This window comes from Zonotrichia albicollis, chromosome 14 (genome assembly GCF_047830755.1).
Source record: "Zonotrichia albicollis isolate bZonAlb1 chromosome 14, bZonAlb1.hap1, whole genome shotgun sequence".
NCBI lineage: Eukaryota > Metazoa > Chordata > Aves > Passeriformes > Passerellidae > Zonotrichia > Zonotrichia albicollis.
Genome location: NC_133832.1, coordinates 15,387,640 through 15,401,604, shown reverse-complemented (window position 1 = coordinate 15,401,604; position 13,965 = coordinate 15,387,640). Strand labels below are relative to the sequence as shown.

The 13,965-nt window shown below is 56.1% G+C and overlaps 1 protein-coding gene across 1 annotated transcript in view; it reads left to right on the top strand.

Annotated features, from left to right (window-relative positions):
- Positions 1 to 209: 209 nt before the first annotated feature.
- EFNB1 (ephrin B1) overlaps positions 210 to 13,965 on the top strand; it is a 47,312-nt gene continuing 33,556 nt past the window's right edge. The window contains exon 1 of the mRNA XM_005488203.4: positions 210 to 439. Coding sequence (XP_005488260.3) covers positions 324 to 439 — 116 coding nt within the window. The 5' untranslated portion in view covers positions 210 to 323. The remainder of the gene's footprint in view (positions 440 to 13,965) is intronic.

The window sequence follows — 13,965 nt, the reverse complement described above, 5'->3', positions numbered from 1 at the left end:
TTCACGTCCCCCCGGTAACCCGGTAGCAACGGCGGGCAAGCGGGGGGGGGCGTTAAAAAAGCAAAAATCCTCCGCGCTCCCCTTAAGAACCCACAATGGGCGTGCCCTCCCGCAAGGCCCCCCCCGCTCCGCTCAGCCATTGGCCGTCCGTCCGGGCTGTCCGCGGCGCTGCCTGCGCGGAGGGGTAGAGCGGCTGCCGCGGCGGGCGGCGCCTCAGTCGGTGCGGGGCGGGCGGAGGCGGCGGGTGGGGAGCGGAGCGGGAGGAGGCGGCGGCGGAGCGTGATGGGCGCCTGACGCCCGGCCCGTCCCGCCGCCGAGGGACGATGGCGCGGCCCCGCGGCGGGCGGTGGCTGCTGGGTGTCCTGCTGGCCCTGTGCCGCCTCGCCGCGCCGCTCGCCAAGAGCCTGGAGCCGGTGTCGTGGAGCTCCGCGAACCCCAAGTACGTGCGGCGAGAGAAGGGGGGGGGTCGGGAGGGACGCGCCTCGCACCCCCCGCGGGGGAAAAGGCACCGAAACCGCGTTCTAAATGCGGATTTAATGGAAACAGCGAGGTTTTCAAGGTAAAATCGCTCCTGGAGGCTGCGGGCGGCGGACTGAGCGACCCCCGGCTGAGGACGGACCCGCGGCGCCGCGCTGCTTTTCGTACCCAAAAAAAAAAAATCTCCTTCCCTTTTTTTCCCCCCGTTTTTAACTATGCTTTTACTTCTCGCAGCTTTTCCTCTCTTCAAATCCGTTTTTGTTTTTGAAAACCACGTTTTGTTTCTTGATTTTTAATTTTTTTTTTCGTTTTTCACGTCTCGTTTTTTTTTCTTTTTTCTTCCCCGGATCGCTGCTTCCCTTCAGCGTTTGGATTTATTACCTTTTTAAAATTATTGTTGTTATTTTTTCTGCGTTTTCTCATCCGAAATCAGCCGCGGAGGAAAGCGAGGGGATTCGTTCCGCCCCCACCTCGGGCTGGGTCCGAACAAAGCGGGCGGTGGGGCTGCTCCGCCTGTAGAGCCACCTAAATTCTATAAATTTATATATTTTTATATAAATCTCTGGATATGGACGCGGCTGCCGTGTAGGAACAATATGAAGGGCGAGGATGAGGAGGAGTGGGGGGTGTTTGGTCACCCCTACGTCGGGGCTGGTGGTCAGGATGGGTCGGTGGCCCTTGCTCAGCTTTATCTTGTAGATCATAGAATGTTTATTTATCTTACTCCTTTCTCCCTTCAAAAAAATTCCTGCTTTTAGCCTGCTGCTTTTTTTTTTTTCCCCCACCACACTTCTCAAGGTAAAAAAATAACCCAAAAATAACCCAAAGAGTTTTTGAGGGTTGGAAAGAACCGAAACAATTTGGACAACCTTCCTGCCTGGACACGTATTCCAACCAAATGTTTATTTCCTTGGTTTTTCGGTGGGGAAAAAGGAACTTTTCAGGCACACTTTGCGTGTCCCCAGCTCTGGACGTGCCGGGACGGCGGCTCCGTGGCTTCGTTCTCCTCCGTGTGTTTTTCCTTTCCTTTCTTTGGGAGTTGTGTCACTTGGCTGAGAGCAGAGAGAGCCTTTTCCCTCAGGAATTGCCCCGCTGGATTCGTGAGCTTGGTGAGGGGCAGGCAAATTGCTTCCAGAAAATAGAGTTTTTATTTGGGAAAAGGCAGCTGGAGGTGGAGGCGGCTCCGGCTTGGTGCTGGAGGATGCCATGTCACCCCTCTTCCCTTCCTTTTCCCTGGTTTTCCTTAAGTTCCTGAGCACTGGGGAGCTGGGAGGAGGCCATGGCCATTGGCTGGCACATGGGTGACACTCCAGGACTTCCCGCCGAGCCCTGGAGTGGTGGCCTTGGAGATGGGGTGCCCAGGGAGAGCTTGAGGGGTTCCTTGGTGTTCCCGAACTGGGAGCTTGGTGGTTTTCTATTCCCAGTTTTTGGGGCTCAGCGGTTTCTGCCTTTGGTTCACGCCTAGTTCTGGGCTCAGAGGTTTGTCCGGGTTTGGTTTTCCCCCAGTTTGGCTCTCGGTGGTTGCCCACTCTCAGTTCCCCCTGAATTCAGGAATTGTGGTTGCCTACCCTTGATTTCCCCCAGTTCAGAGATCCAAGTTTGTCTGCTTCCAGTTTTCTCCCAGTTTGGAGCTCGTTGTTGCCCACTCCCTGTTCTCCCCAAATTCAGATCTTGGTTTTTGTCTGCCCTTGGTTCTACTCCAGTTTGGAGCTTGGTGCTTTGCCACCCTCAGTTCCGCCCTGCTTTGGAGCTCGGTGCTTGCCCGCTCTCCATTCTCCGGGAATTCGGAGTTTGGGAGTTGTCTGCTCTCGGTTGTCCGTGGATTTGGAGCTCAGAGGTTGTCTGCTCTGGATCCAGCTTTCTGGGAATGTGCCATCCCGTGTGGGGCTGCTCCGGTGGCTGCTTCCCCATCCCTGTATCCCCACAGGGACTGGAGAGAGTGAGAAGCGCCCGAACGTCGGCGTTTCCACCCAGAAATGGCTCTGCCAGGACATGCACAGGCAAAACCCATGGAAGTGTTTTGCCTCAGTGGGGACTTTCAGGGCCTGGCCGTGATCCCACTCAGATCCCTCCAGTCTGTGCCCCTGTGGAGCAGCCCCGGATCCTCGTGTCCGGGATCCGTCTTTGGGATCCGTCGCTTTCTTTCCCGGCTCCGAGCTTTGCCGGCTGCGTGGCATCGGGCAGAGCCTCCTCACGGCCGCTCCCAGCAAACCCAGCTGAGGAAACCAGTCTGGGGTTGGTGCTGGGCAAAGTCCGGCTCCAGCTGGAGGAAAACTCGTGCTCTTGGTTGGATTGGGATTATCTTCCAGGTAGATCCATAAAAACCCTTCGCCACTGTACTTGGGCTTCCAAACTCCTTCCTGGGGCAACGCCGGGGCTGTGCCAGCCCCCATCCCATTCTGCTGAGCTTTAACTCTTGTTTTTAGAGTAAAGAGAGCTAAAGCCTTTAAAAATAACACAGCTAAGTGGAATTTTCCAATGAATCCGAGGAGCAAGCGTGGGGCTCTGGGCCCGGCCAGCCTCAGCACGATTGCTGTAAATAAGGAAAATATTTTCCTGCCCTTTCTGGGCAGCTGGGAGCTGTGGGCTCCCTCTCCACCAGCGAGTCTGGGGCTCCTGGTGTTATCAGAGGGATGCTGATAACACATCCGATAGATGGAACGATTTCCTAATCGAGTTAAGTCAGGCTTAAGCTGTGTGCTGGCTTGGGAAGGCCAGGTCGGCTCCTGGGTGTGCGTCCCAAAGCCAGCGGTGAAATCATCACTCACTTCCCACTGTGAGGATGCTGGGGCTTGAAAGAGAAAAATTAGGCCCAGGAATGGTTTTGTTGGAAAAAGTGATAATTGTCTCAAACCTGTGCTTGGGATGAGCTCACCCTCTGAGTGAGCTTTCCCTGGGATGCCTGTAGAGTTCTTTGGAAGGGGGCTTGGAGAGGCAGTATGGCTTTAATTTATTCCATCGTGTCCAAGGGGGGCTTTGGGGAAAGTGCTTCTGGGATTTACTCGTCCCCTTTGCTGTGCAGCTGGGGGGCGGTGGGAGCGTGCTCTCCTTGGACAGCCGGGAATTGCCAGAGGAATTCTGGCTAAATCCTTTCTCAACTCCCTCGGCTGTAATTTGGGAGAAATATTGACCCTGGTGGGCTCCTGTACCGGCCGTTAAAGGGAAACATTCCTAATAAAATATGGTTTGGAAAATTCATTTCAGGCTGGAATTCGCCTCCCCAGAAAGTATTTTAATAAGGAGGTGGGGGAAATGGGACACATCATCCACGCCGCTCCGGAGAACGCCTCCTTTCGCCTCTGCTTTTCCCTCTTTCCCTTCCAGAAAGTTTTGCTCAGTTCCAAACTTGTTAAAAACCAAATAAATGCATTTATTTAAGAAAAAAAAAAAAAAGGTGAGGGAAAGAGGAAAAAAAAACCCAGACAAAAGTCTAATCCTTCGTGGTATTTTTATTCTGCTTTTAATGACATGATGGTGTCCCATGGAATTCTGTCAGCGCTGGGGTTGAAGCCTGGCAGATCTTTGCCTCTTTTAATGCCTTTTTACGAGGGACAAAGTGCTTGTGGGAAGGCTGTTTCCGAGGGGAAAGGCTGGCCTGGAGCTCTGGAGCAGGGGGCTCGCACTTGTCGGAGCAGATGGGATGGAATTACGGGAGCCGTGGGCGCGGGAGGCGCTTCGCAATGTCAGGATTTAGGCAACAGGGAAAACTCGCTGCTTATTTTTAATTAAAAGTAATTTCTGACTTGTAGACACTCCCCCTTCCTGAGGCTGAGAGGTGGAGAATGGGTTTAAACTAAAAAGATGGGAAGTTTAGGTTGGATATTGGGAAGAAATGCTTGGCTCTGAGGGTGGGGAGGTTCTGGCACAGGCTGCCCAGAGAAGATGTGGCTGCCCCATCCCTGGAATTGTCTGAGGCCAGGTTGGACGGGGCTTGGAGCAACGTGGGCTAGTGGAAGGTGTCCCTGCCCATGGCATGGAGTGGGGCTGAATGGGCTTTAAGGTCTCCTCCCAACCTAAACCATTCCAGGATTTATGATTCTGTGTTCCCATCCAGAATCCCATATCACCGTATGTGCACCCTGGCCGTTACAGGGCTTTGCTTTATCTCCGAAGGCTGGCTTGGGCAGAGCAAGGCTGAACAGCCTGCTTTCCAATTGAAGCTTCCCTTTGGAATGGGGGGGACTCTTTGCTGGGTGCCAGGCCTTTGGGAGCCCTCCCAGCTCCTGCTCCCCACAAGGCAGAACCCTCCGTGCCCAGCCCACGTTTCCCCGGAGGCGTTCTCCCTCTGCATGTGCCAGGGGGAAAGGAGCACCCAGGGCTCCTTGCGGGTCGGTTGGGAATGACTTCATTAACTTAAATTAAAAAAAAAGGGAAGGCAGGGCTGCGGCTCTTGCAGTAGCAGGGTAAATACCGCTGGATTCCATAAAATGGATTTAACTGCTTCCTTTAAAAGAAAAAAAGAGCCGTGATGGGGTGGCTGATTGATTGTAAAAGGAGCCGGAGCTTTCTCCGGAGCAAAACAGCTGCTGCAGCTCCTTGGATCTGCCTGGCAGTGGGGCTGGATAGGGCTTCCATGCCAGTTTTGACTGGTAAGGGCTGGCAGAGGCTGCTTTCCTCCACTGCACCTGAGCTCCTGTGTCGCTTTGGGGTCTAAGCTGTTCCCTTGAATCCTCATCCCAGACGGGCTGGATGTGGCAGGGCAGGATGTGCCTGTGCCCTCAGTGGTGTGGCCAGGTGGGCTGGGGGTCCTTCTGAGCAGCTTCATGAGGTGTTAAGGGCCTCCCCCAAACAGTTTCACTGGGGGCTCAGGGGTCCCCCCAACCCCTGTCCATGTTTTTAGAGATCGTGGGGATCACAAAGAGCCGGAGTGCACGAGTAGTCGCTTGCATGACGTCCTTCAGGAGCTTTTTGGATTGTCCCCTGTAAACCAGAGGCTTAGCAGTGGGGATGATCCCTTGTTTCCCTGTAGGATTTGTATGTCCCAGCTTCCCCCCAGCTTTCCCATAGCTTTGTGCTCGCTGCCCCTGTGGCAGGGCACCCTGTCCTTGGCACAGCAGTGGCCGTGCTGCTGGGGAGCCTGTCTGCCCAAGGAGCGCTGGACTCCAGTGGGAAAACATCTTGGAGCGATCAGTAGCACATGCTACTTGGAGTCTGGCAGCTGGAATAGGGTGGGGAGAAACAAAGCTGATTCCGTTCTGTCTCTAATTAATGATTGCTGGGATCAGGGAGCAGGAGCAGGACTCGCTCAGCGCTATCGCGGCGTCACATCTGGGCAGGAATGCGCGGCCGGGCTGTGGGGCTTTTGTTGTGCAGGGCTGAGGGAGAGCCCAGCTCCTTGCTGCTGTTTCTCAATTCTTTTCCCCTTCCCATCCCTTGCTCTGGGTCGGGTGGTGTGGCAGAGAATCCTGCTCTGGAGAGCAGGAGGGATGGTGGTGCTGGTCCTCCTGCTTGTGGAGAGGGTTGGTGCAGTCCTGGCATTCTTTGGGAGGGGTTTTCTTGCCCCTTGTGGGTTGTCTCCTGCTTGATCACCAGCTCAGAGCTTCGGGATCCCATCTGTTGTTGAACTCTGCTGATCTGCTCAGGGCTGTGCTGGAACCTTGGGATCCTGTCTCTGGTTGGAGCAGTGGTGCTGTGCTCGTGGAGTCTCAGAATCCCATCCCTGGTTGGAGCCCCAGTGCTCTGCTCACGGCTGAGCCTTTGAGTCCTGGCACTCCTGGCTTCCCCAGCCTGTCCAGGCTTGGTCCCAGAGGAGTTGGACAAGCCAGGGCTAAACGTCCTGCTCGGTGAGGCTGGGTTTGTGCACAGTGGGGTTTTCCTGGCCCCTGCCCTTCCGTGGAGCAGGTTCTGCTGGAGCTGGAGCGGAGGCTGCGGGCGGTCCCCGGAGCGCGGCTCGGGGGCCTCCAGTCCCTCCTCCCTGGAGGACGAGGGGACAGGTTTGGGGGGTTCCTCGTGGTGTTGCAGTGAGCAGTGGCTTCTCTGTGAGCTCTCCCTGCCGGAGCCCCCGGGTGGGATCCGAGCCGGCTCAGGTGCCGGCGTGGCAGCGCTGCCCCGGCCGAGCTGAGCTGAGCTGAGCAGCTGCACTTCAAAAATGCCAGCTATTTATAACCCTGGCTCGCCTGCTCGGGAATAACCTTTTCCTACCCGCAGCCGGCCCTTCCCAGGTGGGCTGCTTGCCCTTTCTGAGGCCAGGGGACCCGGCTTTTCCAGGGGGCCTTTGTGAGGGCAGAGCCGGGGGTTTGGTTGGTGTCCAGCCGTGAGCTCCTCTTGGAGTTTTTCAAAGGCTCCATCCCTCTGTGGTGCTGTGCCTGCACAGAGATCCACATGTGTCATGTCTGCTGGGGCTGGGCTGCGGTGAGAAGACTGAAGTCACCTGGTTTAACAGGGATTGGCCCTTGCTAGTGCCAGCGTGGATGTACCAGGCTGGGATACTTGGGAGACACTGCACAAGCTGTCCCAGCTCCTTCTGTCCCAGCACCTTCAGGTCGGAGTTTGGGAAGTTCAAAGCCCTGGAGTGGGTGCCCTCCCTATTTGGGGGTCCTGGCTGGTTTTGGTGGCACCCAGGCTTTGCGTCACTGCTGGTGATGGGACAAGAACAATCCCACTTCTCAGCAATCCCTTTCCTTGCCCCTGGCATCCTACCAGGATGAGCCCAGCCCTGTGTACCAGCTGCACTGCCTGGCTTTTGCCATTCCACCTCTTCTGAATAGATACTTTGGGAAAAGCAAAGTGCCTTTTCATGGCTGATGAGCTATAAACCCTCTTACACCATTCCCATTGATCCCAGAATGTGTCCATGTTTTCCTTCTCATTAAGCTGGGCAGCGTCTGCGGTTGCTCGCGCAGGGCTGAGGCTCGGCGCCGTCTCCTCTTTGCCACCGATTTTTCCCTTTTAATGGATTTCTGAAACGTGGGAGCACGGCCTGGTGTGCGGGTTGGCAGGCAGGGCTGGCAGCCTGGGGATGTGGAGGGATGCAGGGATGTGCTGGTGCTGGGCTCCACTCTCTTTGTCTGGGCTTGCTGTAGTATCGCAGCCAAACGCGAGAGGGAGGGATGCAGCCCCCTGCTCCCACTGGGATTTCAGGGGGCAAATTCCAGCGGGGTTTGGAAGGGGAATGGGCACAGAGGTGCCCCCGTTAAGGCAGGGTGGGCGCTGTTCCTGTGCGGGGGGCCGGGCGGCTCCCGGTGCCGGCAGGGATGCCGTCGTGCCCTGCCTGCGGCCGGCCGGGAGCATATGGAAAGGATCTGGGTGTAATATCCCGGGCTGCTCCGCGGCTTTGCTGAAGAGGCCACTTCAGCAGGGGACGCGGCGTGGTTAGTCCTCCCAGCTGACACATCCCAGGCCTTCCTCCGACTTGAAAGAGCTTGAGTTCGCCTTTGAATCTGAGGATTTATAGCCCTTTTAGGCCTCTCCAATAAAAGCACTGCTCCCTCCTCAGACAGAGCCCACCGTCTCCCTCCTCCGGGCTCATTATCCCGGGGATTTGTGTTGCTTGCTCTCGCTCTGTTGTTCGCTACTGCCGCTTTCTTCAGATGTGTGGCCGAGAACTTCAGAGCAGAAAAGCCGAGCTGGAGTGGCCGCGGGGCCCGGCCTCGCTCCAGGTTGGAGCAAGTATGGATCCACATCCAGTGGTGTTCCCAGAGAGAGCCCTTATCTGCTGATGATCCCCTGCACTTGGGGAGCAGCAGTTCCTCTTTGTTCCCTGTGTTCCTCAAGGATTGTGAGCAAACCAGGATGAGCTCCCTTTGCATGGAGAGCTTCAAGCAAGTGTCTGTTCCATATGTCCATCCCATCTTCCTCATTCTGGCACATGTAGACTTTGGAGCACCCTCAGCCCCACAGATTTCTGCTTTCTAGAGGCCCCTCAAGCCTCAAACTGTTTAAAGGGAGGCTTAGGAAAGAGGCCAGAGAAACGACATAATAATTATTGTATTACAAATTGTTTCCTTTAATGGGCCCTGTCGGATCGCTCAGTCTGCTAAACACATTGTGCCCTCCCCCAGCCCCTTCCCACTGCTCCAGCCTCCCCTTGAAACCCTGGTTTCAGAAAATTCCTCTTGGTGAGGAGCTGGGGTGGTGGGATGAGGGATGGGGCTGCGTGTGCATCCACCTGTTCCCTCAGTTTTCCTCTTGTGAGGGGAGATGGGGTGGTTCCACGTCAGAGTGGGGATCCTCTCCTTGCAAGTCCCTGCCTATTCCCCATGCTCCAGAGTTTTGTACTACCCTGAATGTTGCATATTCCAAGGGCTTTTGTCTGGTGGCACCCTCAGCTGGTTCTCAGGGCTTGTGGACAGGGACTCAAAAACCTCTTGCTGTGCAAGGGCTCCCTCCCTCCTGTTCTTTCCTGGCGTTCCGGTGTGTGCTGGCAGAGGCTCCCAGGCAGCTTTTTGGCAGCTCCCAGCCCCGAGGGCTGTGGGGTGTAAGCAGAGGAGCCACCAGCGGCTCTGTGAATTTTTTCCTTGCCCCCCAAAGAATGAACGTGTTGGAATTGGGCAGCAGGTTACGTTTCTTCAAGGCCAGGCAGCAAATATGTTTTAAATTTGGCAGCCGACAGCGGAGAACGGGTGGGAGAAATTTTCCAGGTATTGCATTACACTTTCCCCTGAAAGGGCTCTGCTTTGGGGCTGGGGATTAAAGGGAGGAGAGGAGGGGGACCCCCTCCCTTTCACGTACTTGCAGCCCCGCTCTGAGGGTGCTGGGGCTGGGGTGCCCTCCCTGGCTGCTGCCTATCCTGGGTGATGCCCGCCCCGGGTGATGCCCATCCCGGCTGAGTCAGGCCCTGCTCAGGGCAGAGCTGTGCTGCGGGGGATGATCAGGATTAATTTTTGGGCTTCCTCCCTCTGGGTGCGATGGGAAATTTCCAGCGTGCTCTGGGCACCGCCCCGGCCTGCCGGGCTCTGCCTGGCCCCCGTCCTCTCTTCTCCTCTCCTGTCCTCCTGTGATGTCTTTAATAAAGGCTTTATGCAAGAGCAGACCTGGGATCCACTCCCAGCACGGACCTGGGGCTCAGCCAATTAGTCAATTATTTCAAAAGAAGAAATTAAAAAAAAAAAAAAAAAGGATGAAATGTTATTTTTGTAAGGGAAGGTCTGGCCCGTGGCTCAGCCAGCAGCCCCTCTCCTGTGGGCAGAGCTGGGGTGGGGGAAGATGGGGAAGCTCTGCATGGCCCCTCCCTCAGTGACCACAGCCTGCAGCTGCTGAATTCCCTGTGTGCCTCTCATGTCCCCCCATGTCACCAGGACAGAGAGCTGCCCTTCACACCAAGCAAGGGGAGGGGGTCTTGGCAGCTGCCTGTGCCCCCTGCTCCAGGCTGTCCCTCCCAGCCTGTCCCTTGTCCCTGGGCAGTCAGGTGGGTGGTCCTTGAGTGTCCATCCCTGCCGGAGCTGGCACTGGTGCATCCCATTGTTCCCAGCTTCCTTCTCAGCATGTAAGGAGGAGGAGGAGGAGAAAGAGATGCTTCCCCAGGAGGTGGGAAAGGCCATCCCAGTGCCATTGGGGATGCACAGCCCCCTTCTCTCTCACTGGGCCAAGGAGGCCTGGCTGGATTGGGGTTTCAGGAAGGTGCTTGGAGGTGTGAAGGGCTGGAGGCAGTGGAATTTCCCCTTCAGCTGTGTTTGGGTTTAAGATTTGTATTATTCTTCTTTCATGGAAATTTTGTGAGGCTGAAATCTGGCTATGCGTCCCAGCTGGTTTGTGCCCCCTTTTTCCTGCAACCCCCTTTCCCTGTGCCCCCCTTCCCCTGCTCCCCATTAGCACTGCCTGTGCTCCGCTAATTACTGAAATAATTGAGGCAGCAACATCCTGGCAAAGCAGTGGAGGGAGGGGAATGGGAGAGGAGAGTCCCTCGTGCTTCCTGGACCCCCAGCCCTCTCCCACTGCTCCATCCGTTCAGCTTCATGCTTGCTGCTCATTTAATGGCAGTAGAAGAGCTTTCTCCTATTTTCCTTCTTTTTATTTCATTTCCCTGAGCTACAGGAAGACTTGCTGGATGTAGGGGATGGAGGAAAGCCTGCTTGTGTTGCCTTGGCTTGGCATTCCCTACCTGCAGTGAGTGGTTCTGGGATGCAGGGATTGGTGGGAGGTGTCCTACAGGAGTCCATTCCCAGGAGCAGCTCCCGATCTTGGTGAGGTTTAATGCTCAATTCTGCTTTTGATCTCTGCTCTGGCTTGGTGAGCGCTGGGTGCTGTTCCCTAATTACCCCCTTCATGTGGGGCTGTGCTGGGTATTTGTGCTCACCCAGTCTCTGCAGAAGAAAAACCCACCCTGCGAGGGTGTGTGCGGGGCGGGGGAGCCACGTGCTTTCCCAGACCACGGAGGAATCCTCCGGGCTCTCCATATAGCCCTGGGTGCTCCCACCCACGGCAGGCAGTTTCATGCTCCCTGCCTGGTTTCATAACATCCAAGAGAGGCACGAAAGTCTTCGTGAGCCACCTCTCTCTGCTGTGTGTGGAGTTTGTGGGCTTGGGAAGGTGGGTGGGGGTGCCCCTGTTTGGGGTGCTGGGGATTTTCTGGATGTGTCAGCCAGCTGAAAAAGCCCTGGTGCCCATCAAACAGCCTTTCTTGGCTGGTCTTCCTTTTGGGGTGCAAGCTACATGTTGTCCCTGAGCATGGTGTGGGAGGAGGACGATGCCGGGGAGAATGCAGGGACTACCTAGCCTGGGGAGGGGGTGTTCAGGGTGGTGGGGAAGGGCTGTGGGATCCTCCTGCCTCCTGCTCTCGTAGACAAGGCCTGTTCCTCCTTGTTTTTCCTCTTTGAGGATGGAGGCACGTGGGTTGAGGATGGAAACACATGGTTTGAGGCTGGAGGCGTGTTGGTTTGGGATGGAGCACATGGTTTGGGGATGGAATTGCACGGGGTGCGTTGGAGGCATGGGGACCATCCCACAGAGCTCCCAGAAGTTCATCCATGCCTGTAAAACAGTTGGAGGTTTTTGGGGCATCAAACTCAGAAATATAGTGTTGAAAGTGCTGCAGCATAATACCAGGCACAGGCAAAGGAGACAAATTGTTGTATTCCTTTTCTGAGTGGGCTTCTTCCTGAAGGTGCCTACAGGTGCCTGTCCCTGCTGTGCCCATTTCTCCTGTGACCTAACAGGAGGAACCTTGCCCTCCCTGCTCTCCATCGGGAAAGTCTCCGCTGCCTCATTGGGATGAGGGATAAAATCCCTTTTCTGGTTTATGACAGAGAGAATGCTGATACTGGGCATGGTTCCTGACAAAAGGAGTGGGTGACAGATACAAGAGTGCTGGGATAATTGCTTCCAGATGCTGCCTCCCCTTGTCTCCGGGGCTGTGTGTGTTCCAGCGTCCTGCCAGCTCCAGTGAGCGAAACCAGGGAGTCATCCCAAAAACAGGGCTGGCTGGAGCAGTGTCAGACAGCTCGGAATGCAACAGCTCCTGATGTCACCCGAGCTTCTGGTGGCCAGAGTGATCCTGTGTGGCTGTGGAAGCAGGTTGGCTCGCAGGGGCTCTCCCAGTTCTGCCAGCCCCTGAGCTGGGGCTTCAGGAGGAGTGCCGAGTGCTGGGGGACTGGGATGTGCCCTGGAATTGGCAGCGCCGGCTGCATTGTGCACAGCAGGCGGCTCTCCCGGATCCTGCCTCTCCTTGTGCCATAAACACGGCGTTTTTGACATCTGGGCTTTCTTGCAGAGAGCCTGCTTGCTGCAGCAGCATTAATGATTATTTATTGGCTCTTAATGCCAAATAATGTCAACATCTGGCTGACGCAGCACACGCATCCCTCATTCCGTGAGGCATCTCCGAGTGCTCGGCGTTGGGTTGGCGTTGCATTGGCGTTGGGCTTGTGCGCTTTAGGAATTAGAAGGTAGCAAATGGTGGGGTTGTTTGGATATTCCCCTGAAGGGACAGATTCTTGAAGGGCTTCGCTGCTGACCTTCTTCTTAATTGCTGCTCTGCGGCGCCGGCAAGACCAGCTCAAAGGGAGCAATGAAGCGTCGGCACCGGCGCTCGGCCCAGGGCCCCGCGAGGGGAATGCTGCTCCCTCCCTTCTGCCAGGATGGACCCTCTCTCCATGAGATTCCCTGTGCCTGGCAGCTCAGAGCTCCACTCATGACACCTGTGCTAAGGTTAACATTCTAACCTTTGTATACACCAGCAGTTGATGCAGGATTTTTCCCAAGGTAAATCCAGCTGATTACAAAAGTACCAGGGAGGAAAAGGGAGGGAAACGGCATTGCCGCATGTTCTCACTGATGGACACAGGCTTTACCTCCCTGCAGCTTTCCCTGCTTTCAGCCCCAGACAAAGCTTGGAGGGAAAGAGAAAGGAAAATGTGAATGGAGGAAAATTTACTTCTCCTCTGATTCCTGTGTGGCTTCTGAAGGTGAGAGTTGAGTCACTTTGCCTGGAACCAGCTCAGCAATTCCACCTCGTCCCCAGAGAGTGTCTGAAGTCACGCAGGGAGAAATAATGCTGGGGGTTAAAAATAGACGCTGACAATAGGACGGGAGGACTGGAAAAGCTCTGTGTCAGGCAAGGTGGACAGAGCCTGGTGAATGGCATTGGGATTGTGCACTGTTAGTGCTGGGCTTTACTGGGTTAAACTGCACTTAAACCTCATTTGCACTTGGAACCTGGAGCAGATTTCAGTCTTGGGCATGCGTGTCCATCCGGCAGGCTGGGGAAAGCACTTCTGCTTTTAAGGGTCTTGGAGAAGTGAGGGAAGGATGTGGCACTGCTGGGGCCAGGGCTGGGGAAGGAAACCACTCAGTAAATCCAAATTGCTGGAGGAGGGCAGGTGGGACAGGGCTGGGGCAGAGCAGACTCTGGCACTGGCACCTGTGGAAGTGTTCCAGCTCCCCTGGCATTTCAAAGACTCATCTGCAGAGTGAAGCATTTATGCTCGATCCACTTGGTTGCCAGCTGGGATGTGCAGTCATGACCAAGCCCAGAGCGCTGTGCCGCGGTTTCCCAGTGGCACCAGTGTCCTCGGTGCTGGGAGGTGCTGGGAGCAGGGTGTGCAGTGCTGCTCGGCTGTGAACAGCAGAGCGGGATGGTGGCTCCTGCAGCCCTTGCTCCGGGCTTTTGTTGAAGCTCACTGAAACCGTCTGTGGCCACCGGAGCCTGAGCAGAGCCCCGGGTGACAGCGGAGGCCGGGGCAGCGAGTCCCCGTCCCCGCGGAGGGGACACGGCCAGCGCCGTCCCCCGGGGCGGCCGCCAAGCAGCAGGCGGGAGGAGATGGGGTCACAGCTCCCGCTGGAGCGGGACCAGCAGCGATTCCGGCTTCTCTCTTAGTTTCCAGCTCTTTTCTTTCTCTCCTGTTCCCTTCCCGCTGGCAGCGCGCTCGGCCCGCTCCTGGTGCTGTGAGGACAATGGGGCTGCGAGGTGGGGCGGGAGGGGGACGGAGATGAAAGGGGAAAAGTAAAATCGAAGCATGTCTGGAAGGGTATTTTGATGTAAATGGGACTTTTTGATAGACTTTGAGAGACCCCGGCAGAAAGGGCACGGGCCCCCTTCGGCGCGCTGAGCTC